This window comes from Anarrhichthys ocellatus, unplaced genomic scaffold (assembly GCF_004355925.1).
Source record: "Anarrhichthys ocellatus isolate YVR2014 unplaced genomic scaffold, GSC_Weel_1.0 scaffold15, whole genome shotgun sequence".
NCBI classification, from domain to species: domain Eukaryota; kingdom Metazoa; phylum Chordata; class Actinopteri; order Perciformes; family Anarhichadidae; genus Anarrhichthys; species Anarrhichthys ocellatus.
This window is the reverse complement of record NW_022280045.1, coordinates 1,375,322-1,398,165: the sequence shown is the minus strand read 5'-3', so window position 1 is coordinate 1,398,165 and position 22,844 is coordinate 1,375,322. Positions and strand designations below refer to the sequence as shown.

General features: G+C 42.9%; 4 protein-coding genes across 4 annotated transcripts in view; 2 read left to right on the top strand and 2 right to left on the bottom strand.

The window, feature by feature from the left end:
* Window positions 1-1,671: 1,671 nt before the first annotated feature.
* slc7a8b (solute carrier family 7 member 8b) lies at window positions 1,672-10,552 on the bottom strand. The gene is made up of 12 exons (XM_031854827.1): window positions 10,468-10,552; window positions 9,747-9,963; window positions 7,791-7,995; window positions 7,123-7,274; window positions 5,607-5,732; window positions 4,654-4,807; window positions 3,921-4,044; window positions 3,608-3,711; window positions 3,095-3,191; window positions 2,836-2,985; window positions 2,461-2,638; window positions 1,672-2,128 (listed from the first exon to the last, which is right to left on the bottom strand). Exons 2-12 carry the CDS (start codon window positions 9,904-9,906, stop codon window positions 2,028-2,030), a joined length of 1,551 nt encoding a protein of 516 aa, XP_031710687.1. The 5' UTR covers window positions 9,907-9,963; window positions 10,468-10,552; the 3' UTR covers window positions 1,672-2,027.
* Window positions 10,553-11,594: 1,042 nt separating this feature from the next.
* Window positions 11,595-17,482, bottom strand: prmt5 (protein arginine methyltransferase 5). The gene is made up of 16 exons (XM_031854909.1): window positions 17,361-17,482; window positions 16,887-17,005; window positions 16,192-16,277; window positions 15,952-16,086; window positions 15,721-15,833; window positions 15,561-15,610; window positions 15,269-15,432; window positions 15,019-15,180; window positions 14,853-14,930; window positions 14,523-14,581; window positions 13,866-13,988; window positions 13,178-13,353; window positions 12,753-12,956; window positions 12,537-12,647; window positions 12,389-12,453; window positions 11,595-12,303 (listed from the first exon to the last, which is right to left on the bottom strand). The coding sequence occupies exons 1-16, from the start codon at window positions 17,456-17,458 to the stop codon at window positions 12,151-12,153; spliced, it is 1,896 nt and encodes a 631-aa protein (XP_031710769.1). The 5' UTR covers window positions 17,459-17,482; the 3' UTR covers window positions 11,595-12,150.
* A 1,135-nt stretch (window positions 17,483-18,617) lies between these two features.
* On the top strand, window positions 18,618-19,397 carry psmb11a (proteasome 20S subunit beta 11a). The gene is made up of 2 exons (XM_031854858.1): window positions 18,618-19,005; window positions 19,063-19,397. The coding sequence occupies exons 1-2, from the start codon at window positions 18,618-18,620 to the stop codon at window positions 19,395-19,397; spliced, it is 723 nt and encodes a 240-aa protein (XP_031710718.1).
* A 301-nt stretch (window positions 19,398-19,698) lies between these two features.
* Window positions 19,699-22,844, top strand: part of psmb5 (proteasome 20S subunit beta 5) — a 16,717-nt gene continuing 13,571 nt past the window's right edge. Inside the window, exons 1-2 of the mRNA XM_031854984.1 lie at window positions 19,699-19,955; window positions 21,595-21,901. Coding sequence (XP_031710844.1) covers window positions 19,731-19,955; window positions 21,595-21,901 — 532 coding nt within the window. The 5' untranslated portion in view covers window positions 19,699-19,730. The remainder of the gene's footprint in view (window positions 19,956-21,594; window positions 21,902-22,844) is intronic.

Sequence of the window (22,844 nt, the reverse complement as noted above, 5' to 3'; positions counted from 1 at the left end):
ACAGCAGCACAATACGGTGGAAGAATAAATAGCAACAACTCTGCACACACAATGACTTTGATTAAACTATATTACAAACTGTATTGCAACAAACAATCCACAGATTAATCGAAAACTTGATTCTTGCTGTGTACATGGATAAATTAATATTAAATCGCATGTAGTCAACTATTGTTAACATACTCCCATCAGCCCACGTTTACTTATTCATATTTATTTATTTTTCTTCCAGTGTTACCCTGGTTACCATTTTCTTGCATACGATCATTCTATTACCTTCACTATTATTTTGACATATTCTCACTTCCGGACTACCTGTTTTACTTTGCGTTGCTCTTCAAAAGAAAAAAACAAATAAACCATAAAACAGACTATCAAAACATACACGGACCAGGGGGGAACTCTGGCACCCTCTGGCAGCTTGTGGCACCTACTGACATACATATTTTTGGATTGGACATTTTATAGGTTTTAATTTTTATATATATATACACACACACTTTTAAATGATAATAAAACGGATAATTCATTATTTTAGCCGATTGTTGTAAATGACTATAAAAGTAATAATTTGGAAAGAGTATTATTTTCCCTTTTGTTGCAAAACCAGCAAATCATACTTAAATAAAATGAATGAGAAACAAAAAAGTACAACGTACTTACTCTAAGGATGCATACAGAGAACGGGTGGCTCCGGTGACTCAACTAAAATCATAAAACTGATTTACGGAAGCTGACCTGTTGTAACAACGTGTGTTCTCAGGAAATGTCTCAGGAAATGTGGCTCCGCCGCTTCTTGACGGGTGCCGAACTAGTACCGCTCGCCTGCCACAGCTGACGCTTGCCGCTGAAGTGCCACAGACTGCCGCAGAGGTGCCGCAGAGGTGCCGCAAGAAGGATCTCGCTGTCTCTCCTAATCCATGCGGCGTTATTTGGCAGTCAGGAGTTTCAGGCTTTTATTTTGAAAGCAAACTCATCTACTTTCTGGTCTTATTGAGGGCAGTGAAGCCCTGACCCAGCTCGCTCGTCACAGCCGCCCATCACTTCCGCAATTCGGTCGCTCATTGTGCGTGGACTCCGCCCCTTCTACATCAGCTGTTCCAACAGGTGGATAAAACATTGAGGTGCAGCAGGCAGCACCTTACCAATACCACTAAGCCTACACACAACAATGCAACACTTAGGGCCACTAAGCATCCCAGTATCATCTTAACAGAAGTACCACACACACACACACACATCTGGTGAAAAAAAAAAAAAAAATACCAAACAATAGTCACAAGATGTTTTAAAATGTAGGTATATACTCATATGCATGTTGTAAACTTGCTTTACCATGGACTGTCTGTCTTTTAATAAATAATGTTAATATAGCTTTTGGTATTTTTTAGGAAAAGCTGCATTAATTCATATTCAGCAAATATATCTTAAGGGGAAAAATGATAGTCAGAAAACTCAACAGTGATGATCAGAACTAGAAATCTATGTGCTAGGAAAACCAAACACTTGCTCTCTAAAGCCAACTCCGCCTCTATGGATTCAAAGGAGAACATGTTGAATGAATTATTAATACAATGGGGCACGAGTCCAATGAGAATTTAAAAAAAAAAAAAAAAATACATGAAACCATCTGGTAAATTTCATTTTAGTGTTACTATAGTCAGGTGAGAATATAAATACAGAGCTTGAACAATACATACAACTTGCATATTAAAATATTTCTCCAGACTCAGACAGACAAGAGGACAAAGTTCTCAATTCCAACATGTGAACAGAACAGACCTGTGCGTCATCATTTCAGTGTTTCATAAGTTTAAATTAAGTGACATTTCATCTCAAACATCTGTTCCTGGACCACATACTGGAATGGTGGAGAGCAATTAAGGCTGGTCACCATAGAGCAACAGAGTCCAGTGTTAAACAACAAGTGAATATATATGCTAATCTTTGAGGGTCTTCCCGAAGTGCCTTTGTATTTTGTGCCAAAAGTGTGACACATTGAACATGTGATAAACAAACGCTGACAATCAGCCGTCGTCATCATCATCGTGGTTTTGAGGCTCCACGCTCTGCACCATGACCGGATAGACCACCACACAGAGCTTTTGGCACAGATGAGTAATTTTACCTGGATGCAGTTGGGATGAGAAAAAAAAGCAAAAAAAAACAAACATATTTGATATTAAGAGTTAATGGTTTATAGAAATTCTTGATTTCAAATACACTCGACCCTTTAATCGTCCTATTGTTATGTACACAGTGGTTTAACTTTGTGATAAATCTTGTAGCTTTATTACACCTATATGATATTTTATTAAAATCTTTGTGAAAAAGACCTTTTAGTTGTATTTAAATTACAAGTGAAGCAGGTTAACCTTTTATGCTGACTAATGTATCTCGTTAACCTCTGCATTTAATAATGAACCACTTTTATTTAAAGACACCAGGATGTTGCCTTACCAATGGTAATATCCCAACACTGTGGCTTGTTTTCCCAGTAGACTCCCAGGAAGTATACTGGGACACCAGTCATCAATATAGCCACACCAGTACCGCAGACGACCGGATCAGAGAAGAAGGACAAGACCAACAGGAAGGCCCAGAACACAAGGTAGATCATTGGCCACATCAGGCTCACCTGGTGGATGAAGAGCAGATATGGTCTTATTATCAAACTAGTATAAATACATGTTCTTTGCCACATAGATACCTTTCTTGATGAGTCAGTGTTTCAAAAGGGTTTGTGAAACTGGATTATTGGTTATGAACGAAGAAGAATTAGATAGAAGTTTGGCCAGAAAGTGATCTCTGTAGTTGCTCTGTCTGTGTCTTTACCTTGATGGGTCGATGCATGTCGGGCGCTCTGTAGCGCAGCACAATCTGCCCGGCGACAGTGATGCCATAGAAGAAGTAGTTGATGAAGCCCACGTAGTTTATGAGGGTGTAAATGTCACTGGTGCACAACATCAGCAGGGTGGAGATCAACTGAACACGGTGAGAGGGGAGGAGACGTTAGCATTTCTGCACAGGATGAGGAGGACACACGAAAGGACAAAAAGTAGATGTGTCGTTTTCCCCCCCCCTCAGGACTCACAGTGAACAGTAAGGCTGGGATGGGAGTGCAGTTTGTGACGTGAATCATGGCCAGCAGACGGGGGAGATGGCCTTCCCTTGCTCCGGCAAAAAACAGCCTGAGCAACAGAACCAGAGAGCCGTTAAGTCCGGAGAGCAGAGCCAGCTGGTGCAGAGACAAACTGCTCAAGTCAAAAGTGCAGGAGGGGAAAAAATGAACCAGAAAAGGAGAACAATGGGCGCAGTACTTTGGGATGGGTTGATCAAGTGGGGTCATCTTAGAGTCAAATATGCTCCGAGGAGTACGATCTTCTATTCAGGCTCCCTCGCCACAATCTGAAATCTAATTTTTGGCCTCAGAGATGAGCCGTTACACTGCCCATGCATTTTATTCCTGTTAAGCTTCTCATTTTCACCCTGCTTCCATCTACAGGTACGGGCTCCAATATCAGCATGAGAACAAGTGACAAAAACAAACAGAAAACAAGCATAGAAGCTGCAATAAGATGAAATGGACAGGAGGGGACAAACTGACCGAGACGACGTGAAGAGGGAGCCATTGACGCCCCCGAAGGTGGAGAGCGCCACAGAGATGGGCATGATCCACGACAACACTCCTAGCAATTTCTCTCCAAATGTCTTATGAGGAGCAGACAGAGAGAACAAGTAGTACACACTTGATACGTCTGACTAATCGAGACGTATCAAGTAGTTATGCTACAATGTGGCGCATGCGTCAGATTAATGGGGTTACTTTTAATGCAACTACTCTATGTCAAAGTGAGTACAAAGTCTGATCTGCTTCTAGCTACATTCAGATTGGACTTAACATGGTTCTGTTTCCTCACCACTGCCACAGCATTGGAGGCCAGCAGCTCCTGGGGGCTCATGACTGTGACGAAGGCCACGTTGGTGGCCACGTAAACGAAGGTGACCAGGGGGATGGAGATGAAGATCGCACGTGGCAGATTCCTGAGAGGGTGGAAGACGATGTTTACGGTACATTAACCATTTTCTGTGACTGAAGTTTAATGTTACCTTAGAGAAACGCAACTGACCTTTAATTAAACAAGTGAAACATTTGGATTCCTATTCATCCTGCTTGGATTGCATTGATAATACAGGTGTACCTAATAAAGTGGCCACAGAGCAACATTTATTTTTATGTACAAGTGTGTGTGATGCATTTGGTACCGATAACGAGTGATCATTTGCATCTTCCAAGATTTAGAACTGAAAATTTTCATTAAATTCAATCGGAAAATCGGAAGCAAATTGTGTTGCAAAACGATGGCACTTATCATGCGGCGGAGATTTCCACAATCATCCCCTCTAACAAATGTTTAATTCAAGCTGAACGCTTATTTGATGGACCAAACTGCTGTGTACATTGTGGCCTTCTCCTGTGTGTTGCGCAATGCATTTCATAACTTTTTTTTCTGCCTTCATTTACAAATTCTTATGTATTGTGAGAGGTCTTCATAAAACCATGTTTTGATTTTTATGTCAATATTAAAATTCCCTTTTTAATAGTTTAACGAATGATGGTTTTCTGCGTTTCGCTGCTTGTGCAGACGTTACCTGTACGGGTCGACCAGCTCCTCTGTGACGTAGTTGAGGAAGTTCCAGCCTCCGTAAGCAAAGGAGCCTTGTAGGAAGGACAGCGCCATCTGACCGGTGTCGTACTCTCGTAAGGTCTCAAAGGCGTGAACCGGCTCCAACCAGTAATAGTGACCTGTGAACCAAAAAGCAAACATCGGGCTTAACTGAAGTTCATCTTGACGCGAGCTGGTTCTTCACTTCCACAACCCGAGCAGCAGAGGTCGCCAGACACAACACACGATGCTTTTAAAAAAAGGTCTCCGTTACGATCCTTCCATGTTCTACACAGTTCATTACTGCCTTTTTGATTACGGATGCAGGGGTCTGATGTGTTAACTTAACATAGAAATCTACAGATACCCTGTGTAAGTCTACTCCTATACATCATCTTAGTGGTGGTGACCATCAATCCCTATTTTTTAACAGTTTTAGAATTCAGCCACTAAATAATATTTTATCATATCGAGCAATAACCACCTCCTGCATCTCCGGCTTCCATGTCTCACACACAGTGGGATATGAGGGGGCTAGGTCACATGAGTGTGTGTGTGTGTGTTTTATGAGTGGGATGAAGAGCTAATCCCTCCTTCACATTATAATCATAAATCCCGTGGGAAGCACAAGGGAACTATATTGTGATGTGGCTGAGGCGTTTTAGCATCATACCTTAAGACAGGGGCTTTCTAGTAAAGGGTCAGGAAATGATTAAAACTACATATTTATTGTGAAATACTAGACATGTTTCCCTATTCAGACCTCTAAATACTATTCAGGTGAAACACAGCTGGGGAAACATTGCAGACATTATGAAGTTGACCCTGCTTCACTTTCAAAAGGCTAAAAGCACAAATGATACGGAACCACTGTCATAAGAGAGACACGGACAGACAGAAACTAAAGGAATGGTCTCAGTGAAAGAGACATGATGCTACCTTTGGATATTTGGACGACGCCCAGGATTATGATGAGACCTAAGGCCGAGAGCTTGCCAATCGTGAAGATATCTTGGACGTACATGGCCCAGCGCACACTGGAGCAGTTCACCCACGTCAGCAACACTACAGGACAGCAAGACAAAAGTTAGAATGAGGTCCGTCCCATTTTACGAACAAATAATACGGAGCCTTCTACACAATGTGGCATCTACAATGTGTTTTGATGTTTTTCATGGTGTTTGAATAGAAACAACCCTGGTTTTCTAATGAAAAATAAGATGTACCAGATGTGTGGAGCTGCAATAGAAACGGGTAAATGTATAATACAGAATGCTGCTTTACATCTTAAGACATTAAATTAATTTAAAAGAAAATAAAGGTTTTATGTACCTTAAAGTCATAACACTTAAAATATAGGATCTAATTATTAGTCAAATCAGTTAAAGTGCATAGCTGCATCACACGCCCATCATGTGGGGATTAGTTTTCCCCTCCATGTTAAATAAATTAAATTATGATTGGTAAAATGTCTTGAGGCGCAAAAAGAAATGCGTCCGATTCAAGACATTTCTTCTCACAACAAGGTGGCAACAAAGCCAGTATTTGTATATCTGACAATTTGAGTGAAACTAGTCCAATCGTTGCTTGGCATAAGTGTGACTATATATATATATATACATACATACACACACACACACACACACACACACACACACACACACACATCTAAATAAAAGCCTGCCTCAGTAGAAAAAAGAAAACACCTGCAGATAAGCATCTGTATGACCAATCTTCAGAACATCAGTGTTTCGATGCAACATGCGTTTCCCAGGGTTTGCTTGATCACCTGTACACAGTACGGTGGACTCCAGCACTCAAGTATCTCTTCCATGAAGTTCGTTGTACAATATGTCACTCACAAGTTCCTGAAGTCTACAGCCATGCTAGCAGCTCTGAGAGGCGGTGCTTAGCATTTAGCTCAAAGCACCACCGTGCCCAACACCTCTTAGTTTAACGTGTTAGCATGCTAACTCATGCAAAATGTGATGTTAATACTGCATAGTTGTATTTTTAAATATTTTCATCCTGACTAGGGTTCAATGATGAATGAAGATTGCCATCAATGCAGTACAGAAAGATATCCTGACTTTAAGTCCTCCGTATGTCTCAAGCTGCTACACTGCACAGATTACAACGCGTGCATTATTAATGCAGCGTCTTTTATTGCACGCTACATCGATATCCAGTTTGCAATGCAGGCTTTTTGATCAAAACTTTTATAGAGGTGGCAATCAAGCAAAGATTACTCAATGATCTCACTTGAGTTATTTTCCCCCATGCACACAAAGCTCCTCTAACAAAGGCTTTAAAAAGTCTTTATAAAATCAAATAAAGTCATGCCTGAAATTAATTCCTCAAAGTGGGCTTTGAATGCCGCATCACGTTCTGCATCCGTTAATGCACTAGCCTCAAACGACAGCAATTTCATCTGGGGTTTAATTTCGGGACTCACGCAGGCAGACAGCAGCCAGCAGGCGCATGCCACTCTCTGGGGGGAGGCAGGAGGGGTAGAGGGGCTGCAGGATGTAGTTTGAGAAGGTGAGAGCAATCACAGCCTGGTTAGTGGGGGCGATCACCAGCACTGCGGTCCACAGACGCAGAAACCTGAGGGACAAAAACAGCAGGAGGTGGATGAGACGTAGCAACAGTGTGCATCACACACGCACAACTGTGTGTGAGCATGCTAGCCCTCGTTAGCACAAAATGAAGGATATCGGCTAAGTGCGTTATAGAACTGCACTGGGGCACTGTTGTTGAAGACAAGATAAATGAGTGCAACTGGGTCAGTGACATTCTGGGATCACAACACTTAACACATTTGGAGAGGCTTTCATTATATGGTGAACATTGTTGTGGAGGGAAAGGGGGCGGGGCCTACTCAACATTCTCATTAATTACAAAAGGCTTGCTGCTACAACAACCTTGCATTATAATTTTTCCAGACAGCATTTACGCATCATTGGAGCAAAACTTTATAAATACAGGAATCAAGGTACAGCAAACATGCGTTGAAGTCTCTTTGTGTCCAATATTAATATTATCTAATACATCCCAATGAATGCTAGATGCTGCTCCTTCAAATCCTTAACATAAGGGCTTCAGACAAATATTTGTTCTCACCCAGCCAGTCCTCCAAAGATGTCATTGACATACGAGTAGTCTCCCCCCGACTTGGGGATGGTCACCCCCAACTCCGCATAGCAGAGAGCACCGATGGCTGTGATGATTCCAGTGGTAACCCACACAATGAGGGACAAACCCACTGAGCCAGCATTCTCCAGGACCCCCTTAGGACTCACAAAAATCCCTGATCCAATGATGTTGCCTGAGAGAGTTTAAAAAAAAAAAAAAAAAAAAACAGACAGAGGACAGATTAAGAATACAAATTAGAAGCAGTTGCTGGATGCTCTGGCATTTCAATGCTATTTTAAATATGCAAAAATAAATACTGTGAATGCAATGAGATCAGTCACAAATCTTCTGTATAAAAAGCATAACGGTGCAGATATTATGTTTATGAACAGTGGGAAGCATGAAAACAAGCATAAAGCCACTAAAACAGATCTCAGGCTATAAAGGGAAAGATTTAATTTATTGTCACATGACGCCCTGCGATACGTTTTTTTCTTCCAGTACAGAATTAACCTGCGCGCCGAGTTGGTTTTATATAAAATTATTCTCACCTATGGACCTCTCCAAGTGAATATTCTGTGCATGGCCCGCACTACCGGCTCGTAGATTTGTTCCACACTGGGCTATGATGCATTTTTGGAGCAGCCCGATCCTGCGTGTGGACTGGCCAATCAGGTATCCAATGTTTCCCATCCCACAAGCCCACTGCTGGTCAGCCCATGTGGGGAAAACTGTGCTCGTTTGGGATCAATGATGATATGGACAATTTCAAAAACGAGCAGTCGAGTCGTATTTTCTATTTTACTTTTGTCATCTGAATGTCTGTTACCGTCTACGAGAGAGACAATTAGCCTCTTTGTAGTTGCTAATGTTTTTTCTGAATTATATTTACGTTGCCTTTGTTTTAGAGGAGAATATGTGCGACTTTTAACACCAGAGGAGATGAATGAGTTTATATCCCCTGTGTGGCTCCTAGAACCAAACACACAAATCCAAACAGTACATAATATTGTTAAAAACATCCACTGGGAAATTTTCAGTGGCTGGGAAAAGCAGAGCAGACGATTGCAGTATGCTTACACGGCACCGCCTAACCTGATTTATTTCAAAGAAGGTATTTGCCATCTTGTGCAGTTTAAATTAAATGAGGTAGATGATTGATGGGCTTTTACACTCATTTATCCATAATAATCAATATATTATTACGAGGCCACAGCTGCTTCTTGTCAACGGTACAGCGACCGCATGCTTAAGGCGGTGATGGAAAATGCAGTTGGTAGACACCATCATTAGTGGGATTGCTTTTCATTGACGTTTGTTTGGGGGGGGGGGGTTCTCTGCATGTATGCAGGGACTGAGCAGGTTTCCTGGCAGTTAACGGTTCCCTGGAAACATGTGAGGAGCGTACCGAGGATGCCCATCCCTCATGATCACGACAGAGAGAGTGATGGAGGGAGAGATTACAGTCAGTGAGGCCCAACCACTTCAGTACAAAGTGGCATGTTTTAAGTCAGTGTATCTTGATTCAGCTACATTTTCTTTACACGTGTAAAGGAGGACGGTTCACCGACATCCTGAAAATGCTTTCAAAATATGCTTAGTGAGAAAATGTTCACAAATTGGACAAAATTATTCCAAATGAGTGATTTCTCACACAAAACAAGGTGTAATGAATCCCAAGTGAAACTAAATTCATGATTGTTTTATGCAGTACAATAACTTGTTGAATAACTTGTTTGTTCCACTCAGCCATTGCCCATTATTAAAGCCCAAAAAATAATGACAATGAAGCATGACAGTATTGCTGACGGCCAATCCACACAGTCAAGTCAGCCATAAAAGAGATTATTTTTGTCACTTAAAACCTGATGAGAGCTTCACTGCCTTTATTTTCACTTACCAACAGTTCACGAGTGGAAGGAAACACCACATGTTCGTTCTTACCGATTATAATGGCGCAGGCGCTGACTAGGCCGATCTCTTTCCTCAGAGCCACCTTGGAGCTTAATCCTGCATCCCTCCCCGCACCCGACTGGAGGCCTGGGCCCTCCGAGTGACTGGCCCCGCTGCTGCTGCTGCCGCCGCCGCTCGGACCCTCGGGCATCCTCAAGTCTTTTCCAACGACACTCCCTCTTCTGTGGCCAGCGCCTCCCTACGAAGCCTGCCAATACACAAATTAAATATGAAGGCAGAATTTCTTTTTTTGTTTTTTTTTAAGTGAACTCCATTTCAACTCAATTATATTTCCCAGACACAGTTGTTGAATACTTTCCCGCCACTTTCCTACAGAACCATTTGATGTAAAAAATAAATACTGATAGTGTTTGTCTCCATCTTTAGTTGGCTGCAGTAGGCTCGTGCTCGTCCTAGCATTATTAATGAAGAGTGCAGCACTCTGTCTGGAGGGTTTACTAGTGACCACAAACTTGAGTTTTTTAAAGCAAAATGACGCACGTCACGTCACATTACAAACCGGTAAATGTTGAAATACTGAGGTTGAAATTCGCCGGTTAAACACGTCTCGCGAATAGCTACCAATAAAAGTGTGTTTCCCGTGTAACCAACAAGACGGTTGGAATTAGCAATTAACCCATCAGCACTAACCTCGTGCTCTTTGTTTTGCTGTGTAACACCTCAAGAAACAGCTAATAAAGTGAAGACCCACCTGTTCGGCAGCTGCTGTGACTTGAACCCCCCTGAAAGCGGCCTGTTAGGTGACGAACTTCATGTTGGGCATTCGTCCTGTCGGCTATCCGAGATAACAAAAGACACCCAGCTGACAATTAATTAGAAAAATTAAGTTATTTTTAACCAATCAGCGCAGCCCAAATTGTCAAAACGTCTCACGCCCCGCCCTCTCTAGCAATAAGGACCCAGTGCTCCCTTTTCCCCAATGACATAATACACAACCTAAAGGTACACTTACAGTTTATCCTTACAGCAAAGTTGCCTGAATAGAACTATGAAAAACTAAATTTGGATATAGGACTTGCCTTACATATATATATATATCCATTTATTGCATATTTCAAGTGACGGTGAAGGAATATCTCCACAAACACAATATGTATGATTGACATTGCCCTTAGTTGCACAAATGGTCATTTAACAAGACAAGCACCAGTTACCAAAAGTAGGTGGTTATACAGTTGATGGGGAACTTGTAAGTGTAAGCTTATCAACTTACTTATAGTCATACTTGCCTACATAAAATAGTTACATATAGTGTATGATCTCATATGGATAAGTCTACTGTCTGTTTTAATTATTAACACGTCAATCGACCTTTGACCCTGCTTGTTTGTCTGCAGGCTCCAGAAATGCTTAGCTGTGATTGAAGAGCATATTTAGTAGCTTTTGTAGTCTCTCCGAGGGTTAAATTGAACTCGACAGTTGCATCGATGCAGAAAAACACTTGCACACTGCACAACTGTGAGGTTCAGAGCCGATGACTACGCTTTGTTACATCCGACAGGTCTGTATATGCCTGAACATCTGCTAATGAAGTACAAGGCGTCAGCAAATAAAAAAATTAGAGCATACACGCTCTACACACATTAGGTCAGGGCGAGCCATCAATCTATTGATTTCTTGTGGGCCAGCAGATTGTCCTCCGAGGGTGACATCTACTGGACAACAAAATATCCTTGCTGCTTAGCCTGTCATCTCATAATAAACTAAAGCACTGCTTCTGTTATCATTCTAAAATAATAGACATTTACAATAAGTTGTTATGATCCCAACAACTTGCAGAGCGTAGTGGTACCAAACAAAAGCTCAGAGCCCAGGGAGAACATTACAGAGTTGTTTTTATTGACATGGTTCAAACACACAAACAAAATAAAGGTAATAAGAGACAGCCCCCCCCCCCCCCCCAAATAATATGGTATGTGACCTGAATGGCAAGACCTTCCTCTGACCCCCTTGTGTTGAGGAGGAGGGTATGGAATGTGTGTTTGTGTTTGATAAGGCAAAAGGTTCTGTTGAGTTGAGTGTGGATGTCGGGGGACTTAAAATAAACCAGTGACGATGCGTTTGACCTAATCTGAATGAGCCCATCTCACAGCAATAATACAATCTGTGTACAGGTGATAGTCCGTGCCCGCTTGAACGGACTTCTCAAAAACACAGGCGGAAATATCTTGTTTATCCAATCAACTCTTTTTTTATATTTGTCCGCTCAAACGTTCCAAACACTGGTAACTTTAAAACCCGGACTGAACTTTTAGCGGTTTTGCACCACGAGTCCAGGTTTTAACTGTGTATATAAAAAAAAAGAGCTGGGACACCTCCACTTAAACTGCCATTAACTCTTACAGAAACATGTGTGTGTGCTGATGTGTCGTCATCACAGGCCGATGGTGTAGGAGCGTCCTGCCGGATTGTGGATGGCGGAGCAGGAGGGCTCGGTCACGGCCCATTCATACCACACCTTCTTCCCATTGTTGCAGCGCCAGAACCGCACCGTGATGTCCTCATCCCGGGATATGGCGATGGGTTGCTATCGGGAGGAAGAATTCGAGGATTGATATGCGAATGCAAACGGCAAGTAGTTCAATTTCGAAGATTTTATCTGTGCGACTCACTTTGAGGGGGAAGAGGATGGGGAACCAGGAGAACATTCCAGGTGAATGCGTGGCTGGTTTTATACCTGCAGCAAACAAACACACAATATAAACATCAACATTTAGATCTAATCACGACATTACTTCCGTCTTAATAAAGGTGACGTACTGAGAGTGACATCTTTGTACAGCGTGGTCTCAAAGTAGCCAGCGAAACCATGCAGCACGGAGTTACAACCCACTGAGAATCGGAGGCACTGATACCGGTTATTGTCCATATCTGACAGAAGAAGCAAAGAGCGGTCAGCATACTCACAACACATCATGTCAAAGTGGAATTTGTTTACCGGGGCGTACCGTACGAGTTCAGTGTGTTTGCGTCTACCTGTTGTGGGGTGTTTGAAGGTGAAGCATGCTTTGGGCTCAGCCAACTGGTGGAAGTTATGTAGGCGCACCACGTAGGGCGTCTCAAAGTGGCACTCCGGGTCCTTGTCGCGCTCCCGGCACCCCCGTACCTCGTTGTAGAGCTTGGAGGAGGACAGGGGAGCAAGGAAGGACGTGTAGGAACAAGGGATGCTCACTCCGTTATCTGAGAACAAGACGTGACCGGACGAGGAAAAGAGAAAGCGCTTTGAGATGCAAGGAAGCATAAAAAAAAGGTAATAGAGGACAAAAAATGCTTTCCTCACGGTTGATGTGGCAAACAACCTGCATTTAATGACTTTGCATCTGCAGCATCTACATTTGTAGTCGATACTTGAAATTAAAAAAAGGGACAAAGATTTCACATTAACCATACAACCCAAGTACCTTTGAGGAATTTCTGCGCTCCATCCAAGCACTCGGGGGAAAGTTCGTTGTCACCAAACGATCCCAGCAGCTCGCTGACGATGATGTCGGCCTTCTCAGGTGCCGCCCAGTCACGCATGTCACATGACACCACTGTCACCTGATCCCCCCATTCCTCAAAGCGCCAGTTCTCCAGCCTGAACATGTATAGAAGTTGTTAAGATTGTTTGCGCAAGGCATCAATTTAACGTTTTCTAGGCTCTATAAATTTGTATGCAACTAGTAGAAGAGCCCGTTGGTACTTTGGATTTTGAGTACTTCTTCTACCACTGCTAATACCCACAATTCCCAACTAGGAAAAGGGTGAAAAGGAGAGCAAAGGGCCCTAAATCACCAAATCCGGTTATGAAAACACACGTTCGGGTTGCTGTGAAACGCACTTCGATGTCATTTTCCTCGCCGTTGGATATTCAAAGTGTATAACTATTGAACGTGTCCAAATTGCACCGAATTTGAAAAAAGCACTCCAGTAACACACCCAGCGTGTGTGATGTAGATCGGAGGAGCGATTCATGATTTATGCGAATAACACACATAAAGACAGACGCCTTGATTTATAGTGAGATAAGACAGGACTTATCCTTATGGTCAGATGATGAAAGTTAAACTGCACAGATATAAGCTTAGACATACTGTATATTCCACTCACGTGATTACAGCGTTGGGATTTTTCTCCACAGCGTACACCTTCAGCTTCCTGTCTGCCTGTCTGGCAGCGCGCAGGGACGCATTGACCAGGGGACCCCGACCTGCTCCCAACACCATCAACACCCTGTGACAATGAGACACCATCATCATCATTTCTGAGGAGACTGCAAGCGACGGCTCGACCGAGTTTGTCAGATCAGCCTCTCTATTAGAGCAACTAACTTAGTTATGTTAAAGATGGGCTTTAAATTCAAGACATTTGAAATCATGGCTAAAAGCAAACCAATCATGTTCCCGTCACGCATGAACGCTAACACCTGATGTGTCTTAAAGTTGTGAAATGTTGTGGGTGTTGTGCTGCCATAAATATGTTGTTCTCGTATCGTGAATATGTACAGTCTTGTAATTGTGTTTTGTACTATGGCGTTCATTTTCTTAACAGCGATGTTATTCTCTGTTTACTGCCCAGGAACTACAGGTGTAAATTAGCTTATAGGGAAATCTGGAATTACTAAGAAGCTGTGCACCGTCCCTGTCAAATAAATAACAATCATTTCCTCAAGTATGTTACCCTGTTCAGCTACTAAAGGTTCTACAGAGCTCTATCGAGAGGAGAGTGTGTTGGTTGCAAACGTTTAATGTGGGTACAGATACTCACTGGACGCTTGTGTCTTTCTGCTCCTCTGGAACTCTGTCAAGTAGACATTTATACACAGCCTGTAGACACAAGGACAAAGCAGGTGGATCAACATGTCGATGTGTGTGAATGCAGCACAAGTGGCAATCAGTCCTGTCCGTACAAGCTCTCCCTTCAGTTACAGACGCACACAGACAGCTAATTAAATATTCGACACGAAAGCTCAGAGTAAGAACGGGTAAGGTAGCTACTATAATACATAGATAAATATATATACTGTGTACAAATTCACAAGATCTGCCTAGGAGAGGTCTGATTGGAATGGCTGACTTAAGGGTTCGATGGTCTTACCTGCTGGTACTGTGAATATTTAATAGGATCCTTTTCAAACACTTCGTATGTCTGAGACTCCAGGTTGTCCATGAGTGGCTGAAGGAAGGAGGGAAAATAATAGCATTAGTCTTCATCGCTAACATTTCTTCTCTGGATATGTGAAAGCCGAGGAGCACTTCCTTACCTGGAGGGGAGACTGCAGGTAGTCCTCGTAGCCCTTGGCAAAGAGCTCGTAGGAATTGGGTGAGGGCCGGTTCTGGTTGAGGTATTCCAGGTACTGCAGGTAGGACCGGAAGTCCTTCTCAGTGTGGCGACTGGTGCCTGTGAAGACGAACTGGGCCTCCAACTACGAAAAGATTGATTTGTTTTCATTCAAAGCGACACTTCCTCATTTGGCTGGTTTTGTCATTTCAGTTGAAGCTGTGGAATCGTACCTTGAAAAGACTGAAGATTATCTGCTGATGGGCTTTGGACAGAACAGGGAAGCCCTTCTTATTGGTTAGGAAGATGCTGGTGGGAAGTATGGCTGCTTTGATAGGCTCCCCGAGCCACTTATCAATCACCGCGTCTGACGGCATGTCTGCTCCGACATCAATAGCTTCAGGAATACAAAAAAAAGAAAGAGAAAAGCACATTTTCAGTAGCAGACACAACCATAATTATTTCTTCTTAATGCAGTGACTTTGCCCCAGGCTGGTGCTTCACAGTGTGCTCTCTCTCTCTCACCGAGACAGATCCTCTTGTTGTAGTCACAAAGGGTTCTAAATGAGTGCCACCTAAAGGAACGAGAGGGAAGTAAACAAAATGAGTTACGCTTTTAAAAGGAAATCAATGGCAGCTGTTATAGCATGCAGACTGCACTCGACTGCTCGGGAAGTGGACTAACCAGCTCCAGGTCTTCTCATCGACACTCGCGTCATCGATGCAAGGGCCCGGCTCGTTCTCGATCAGATCTTCCCGCGTGTCCTCAGACGCCATCAACGGGACACGTACCCAGAACTGATCCGAGGGGGGGGGGCAAGGGGACAACAAGTTAGCGGATGAGTCCGTCGGAATTCTCTGCCAGATGAAAAGCAATCTACGTGTGCATGTGGAGTTTGTTCGTGCTTTGTCTTACATTTGAGGTGTGGTGTCCAGTGTGGATGTGGTTTAGCAGCAGACGGGCTAGATTGGCACAGTTAGGGCCCTTTAGAGGGATCATGAAGACGGGCAGACCCAGGTAGGCGGAGAAGTTCAACTCCTGTGCCAGAGCCTGGACGGAAACAACGGGAAAAAAAGAATGATGAGTGGAGACATATTAATTAACAGGAGACTGGACAAGATAAGATCAAAAACGTCTGCATGTTGGGGAACTTACAGCCTCCGAGTTTCGGCGCTCTGTCTCGATTTCTGAATCTACGTCGATCCATTGAGAGAGCTTCCCAACAATAAGAGTATTCCAATCTAAACAAAGCACAAAGCACAGTTGAAAGAAAAAAAGGGCTTCAACTGATTTATTATTAGTTTCTTATCAAAACTTTGAGTGGGTTCAATTTGACTGGCACCATGTTTTGCAAACAAAGAATCAAAAAAGGCTGAAGCAAGCATTGTATCTATATGCCAACTTTGATACGACAATCCAATTTTTTTTGTTAGTGATGCTACAACAGAGAACAATGGAAAAGGCGACATTATGACGGACAAGACATATTTAACGGTACACTAAAACCAATACACTGACATTTGCATCTCGCGTTATGTCAAACAACCATGATCTCTTATGATGCAATTTTTGCTTTGTTACAAATCTGTATTTGTAGTTTATTGTTTGTTCATATGATTACATTTTCTGGCTTTGTCGTTTTCTAAAATTCTTGAATTGAAACTTAAAAAGTGAATAATAATCCCATTTATTGAACCCCCGTTTCGACCATCATAATCACCCATCATCCATCCATCCATCCATCAGGGGTCTGTTGCGGCAGACAGGGGATCAGTTCTCTTATTTACAGAGAGCATACAATAAAACTACTCCTAACCACCAACATGATTGAAGACAGTAGCAGGACAAACCTCTTCCACACAGCAGCAGGTCTGACCGGGTGTGCGCGCCGGATCGGGATTTAGCGGGCTCCAACTCAAACTCTCTCCTCAGCCTCGAGTGGAACAGGGGCATGCACAGGAAGTCAAACCTGGACACCAGAGAAAGAACGGGTCGCAGTTTAGCATTGATATCATGTATAATGTCAAGTAGAGGTGAAACGCTAAAAATAAACAAACTGTTTAGTTAACTACTCCCCGGCCGGCTCACAAAAACACAAACAGAACAGCCTATACGGGTAAAATAAACACTTTGCATCGGTATCATGCATCGTTGTGATTGGGCACGTGCTGGTTATTCACCGGCTAGCTTAGCGAGCATCACGCACCGACATGATGCTAGCAAACACACGCACGGACTTTTTGCTAGCAAACCAGCGCGTTTCCTCTCGCAAGCTCACTTTTACCAAAACAAAAAGAATTTGCGGAGTGCAGCAGTATCCTCACCCGAGTTTGGCGACCGCAGCTAAAGTGTCGGCTACCTCCGGGACACAGTTCAAATCTCTCCCACAGGATACCCTGCTCCCCGTGCTGCCGGACGCCATGATTTTAGCCGACTGAATGGATTGACTGGGACCGTCTCGTCCCTATGGTTTACGGTGAAACTGACGCCATCTTGGATCTGCAAGGGCCACTGTGCTCATTTGGGTAGCAAGATGACGTAGACCCAAAATGGCGTGGGATGTACTGCAGTTGCATCGTAAAATACCGCGATAACTGCGCATCTAAGGTCTTCAGTTTATGAATACTGAATTCAACAGTTCATGTTTCATATAAAAGTTTTAACGTTATTTTTTTTTAAACATCCTACACAGATATTTAGTTATTTTAAAAATAAATGAAAGTAACAGTCATAAAAATAAAAATCTTTTGTCAGAATAATTTGAAAAAGGTACGAGTATTCAATCAGATGAATTGTTATTCGGTCTAGGCCTACTTTAGTTCTGATAGAACTAAATGATAGATATCTGGGCCATATACTAGAGGCAACTACAATACAGAAAGGAAGTTTGTCAGAAGATCCTGCTGTTGGTGCCTTGCTGTAACAACAAAGTGAAAATGATGAAAAATATGTATGAACTTGCACACAACTAGAAAGATGAGTCTGTCACTCAGTAAAACATTGAGGGTTTGCAGAAAAGGGCTTCTCTGGATATTATTTTCACAGCTGGTTGGATAAAATATCACGTAATGTCAACTCCAATGGTTTTGGACACACGCCTGTGTATGTTTTTGTGCAAGGTGTCATATTTGGGAGGGCTATAAAAGGGTACAAACTTTGGTCTTTCAGACCAGACGTCAGATGAGCGAGTGAGACTTGGTGGCAGCATTCACCATTACAAAACACTTGAGTTTAATGACTTTGTTTTACCAGTTTTCCTAAAGACAGACCTTGGTTTAATCTGTGTTTAATGATTAATTTTTGCCTGCCAAATCTTTTTTTCTGAATTTCTGAACAACAAATCTATCAGTATATCCTTCATCATGGCTTTGGAAGACATTTGTAGCTTCAGAGACACTCCTGTGTATCCCAAGTGGTTTCCTGACTTCGACTTCGAAGATACAGCCGCATGTTTTCACATGACTGACTTATGCAATTTTGGATTGAGGAGACTGGTGAAATCTGGGACAAATAGGGGGATTCAACTGCAGTTCTCCAAGCTAACTTTGCAGAACTCTGCCCCTTTCCACCGCAGGCCTCCGATGCCTTATTCCCCGGCCAACAATTCAGTGACGGTCCGCCGACCCTTCCCTCTGTCTCATGGAACGACGACCTTGGCTTTCATCTTCCAAGGCGGGGTCATTGCAGCTGCAGACACGCGCGCCAGTGCTGGGGGACTTGTTGCCTGTCCAGCCGTTCACAAGATCACCCCGATTCACTCCCATTTAGTGGTCACCTCCTCGGGGAGCGGGGCGGACTGCATGCTGTGGGAGCGAATTCTGGCCAGAGAGATCCGACTCTACCAACTGCGGCACAGACGTTGCCTTTCGATAAGTGGCACCGCCAAGCTCCTGTCGTTCATGCTGCACCCCTTTAAAGGGACTGAATTGTGTGTGGCCCTTACACTGTGTGGCTGGGATAAGGAAGCAGGTAACGCCGACGGTGCAATGAGGTCAGAAGACTCACATTCTGCGTCCCCCAACAAAGGCCCAAAGCTGATATATGTGTGCAGCGATGGAGCCCGACTGCAGGGGGATGTCTTTTCCGTGGGCTCGGGCTCTCCTTATGCTTACGGAGTCCTGGATGGAGGACTGAGGTGGAGTCTGAGTAAAGAAGAGGCCGTCTCCTTGGCAAGGGAAGCGGTGTTCAGAGCCACTCACAGGGACGCCTACTCGGGAAACAGCGTGGACCTCTTCCACATCACAGCCCAGGGTTGGAGCCAAAGAAAGAGAGAGGACCTGAGAGAGGAATATTACAGAGACATGAAGAGGAGGGAGAAGACAGTGGAGGAAAGAAGAAGAGCATCAGAGGGTTCGGGATGAAGCAGAATGTTGGTGGTTCAGGTGGTGGTTGGTGGTAAAGTTTAGAAGTATTGCAAAGTCAGCCACCTTCCTAAGAGTTTGTCAGTTAGCTAGAATACATCTTTACTATAAGTGTTTTCAAACTGTTGTAGCCTTTAGAGTCTTGATTTTGTTTATCAAGGTGTTGGCACAGTTTACACACAGCTTTTTATCTCCCCTTTCATCGCAGCAGCACATCTGCAGTCCGCCCCGAAGACAGGGGGCGCTGTGGGATTTTCTTTTGCCACCTCGACTCGATAAAATGTTTCACCCTCTCCCTGGCGGAAGTTGCTCGCTCATCACACTATTTCAAAGATGGCTCTGGCTAGTGTGTTGAGCAGTGATTGTGCGAATTTTTCTTTTGATAATTGTCAACCTCACGTCTTCGGTTGCGGACCCGAACAGAGCGGCCTGGGGTTTGACGCTACGCCGGGAGACGGTCTCAATTTCTCCGTTAGAAACCCTGTGAGTGGCGGGGACGAGGATGGCGTCGAGAGGAAAATAGAGTTCCTGCATGGAACCACCACCTTAGCATTTAAAGTAAGTCAATTAAAGCTCAGTAGTAGCTAGCGGCTATTCCTAAACTAACGCATTGTAATAGTTGTCAACATAGGTGTTTGATAAACCTTTCAAACTCCAGACTACGTTCTTGAGAGTTCACATAACGCTACATGTCAACCGTTAGCATGCTAGCATAGCTACAAACCGCGTTCTCATTGGACATGTTCACCTCACGTTAACGTTAGCTTTGTGTCAAACGTTTCTGGCATCAGAAGCAGTTCAGTGATCATAAGCTAGTCATCTCTGTGTGTTTTTGACATTCATGACATTTTAATGTGTACGTGTCTCAAGTTAATACCTTTGAATCTGTCGGCTTTATTTCCACCTGTATGAATGGAAAGAAGACGGATCTGTAGACGACACTTGTGCAGCGTCCACACATGGCTTATGTTTAATAACTTCTCTGCACAATAATATAAGTATGAACTCAATTTGTGATTTACATAATGCTATCATCTAACTGTACAGGTGCTGTCTTTTTTTGCATATTAACAGTTAAATATGATAAAGAACTGTTTTAAAGTATTATAGTCAAGTTGAACAGATTACCTTAAGACAACTGAGGCATTAAAGTAGCCATATGTATGTCTTTATTCTATTTGGCGTTCTTGACAATTTTCTTTCATCCCAAATAAACTATGTAACCATTTAACTGAGCATTAATGGATCTAATTGGTGAAAATTAAAAAAAACGTGGTTCATATTTTCAGTGATGATATGTCCTGGTAGGCTATTTATAGCAGCTATGGTAGGAAGGATTGCATTTTTTTAAATAAGAATTTATTTTTTCACATCCATTATTTGTTCATTTAAGTATGCTATCATACTTTGTGTAAATGTTGTTCATATTATGGCAGATGCTTTGATATCAGATGATCTGAATATTATTTCAGAACCAGTAATATACCACAATAAGAAAAACCCAACAAAAACTTGTGGATAAGTTGTGGACTTGTGGAGTCCGGTAGAAATACCAATCCCAAGAATGAATTCTGGCTACTAACGAGATAATAGTCTGAAATCAGTTCTGCCACAGAACACCATTGTTGTCTGTAAAACTATTAAAAACGCATAAAAGAGCCACACTTTGTTTGGGTGACACATGCTGTCATTACAGTGGAAACGGCCAGCTTGTTCCCCTCTCACTCTGTCAAGCGTGCAGAGCCCTGTAAGTACTGCACCAACTCCCTGCGGCTGCTTTTGGTCTCTTCGGGGATTTGTTGATAAAAAGAAAAGATAAAATAACTCCCAACTTTATCCTTTAATCCCTGAGTGGAAGGGGGCGCAGACATCTTCCTCTGGCTGGCTAAATCTGTTGTCTTCACTGTAGTGCTATACAGCTGTTGTTACTGTCACTTCACTGATGGAGGATTTTAGAGGGAAGAGCAAAGGTCTTCCTTCTTATCCAGCAGCTTTCTGGCAGAGCTGAGCCATATATCTCGTCTCCTCGCACAGTTGTGCAGCAGCAGCACATTTCTGCTTTGTCTAGACAGAAATGGAAGGTAGGGAATAGGTAATTGAACTCTACGCTGATCCATCCGTGTGCATGTTCCCCCTCCTGCCATCATGTGCTCCCATTAATGCGTTTCCCCCCCCTTCCCGCTGTCACCTCTCTCAGTTCCAGCATGGCGTCATCGTAGCAGTGGACTCTCGGGCCACAGCGGGCTCCTACATCGCCTCGCAGACTGTGAAGAAGGTGATCGAGATCAACCCCTACCTGCTGGGTACCATGGCCGGTGGAGCGGCCGACTGCAGCTTCTGGGAGCGCCTGCTGGCCCGCCAGTGCCGCATCTACGAGCTCCGCAACAAGGAGCGCATCTCGGTGGCGGCGGCCTCCAAGCTGCTCGCCAACATGGTGTACCAGTACAAGGGCATGGGACTCAGCATGGGAACCATGGTGTGTGGCTGGGACAAGAGAGGCCCAGGTAAATACAACGGCTGTATACGACACGCACACACATGGCGTCGGGTTATGATCCAAATTAAGATTTCTACTACGTCTGGCACAAAGATGATTATTATGGTTCAGTCTTGAGGAAAGGAGCTGTTTCAATTATTATACAAAAACCCTTTTTAAAGAATATAATTGATTTTTAAAATTGTGTCTAATAAATATCAGACGGCAACATTTTCCCAAAGTGAATATATAATATCCTAGAATTTAAAAAAAAAAAAAATAAATTATTTATTCTGTTTTTGTTGTACTGTTGACAGATAGATGGGGTTTCCTTTTTTGAAGCATTAGTTGCAACTAACGATTAAAAGTTATTTATTGGTCGATCAGAAAAACAGTGCAAAGGGCCATGACAATATGCTACAGCCCAGGGTGATGTCTTCAAATGTCTCGCTTTGTCCAACCAACAGTCCAAAACCAAAAGATTTATATTTTACTTCATAGAAAACAGAGAAAAGCTGCAAAACCTCACATCAAATATTTGCAATTTTTTTGGCTTGAAAAATGACGACATCATTTATAAAGCTATCAAAAGAGCAGATATATTTTCTGACACCTCAATTAATCTAGAAAATCGAATTAATCTAAGATTTGGATTCTGAAAACTACGCAGTATGGATTTATAATTCTTTGCATGTTTTTATATTCGTCAGTTAAAAGTGTCTCACTCTGCTATGACCGGATGTATTTTACTGCTAAAACCAACACGGCAAATTTCTTTGGAAAAGCTGTTGAATTCAGGTCTGAGTGTTGCACTCAAACTTATCAAAGCATACATTAACTGCCCTCTCTCGGCTTGTGATTTCCACTAATTCATTTTGATTCACAGCTTGTGAAGTGAGCTACATAATTCACTCATTTAAATATGGTTTCAGGGGTTTTAGTCATGAAAGAAATTATTAATTGCATTCATT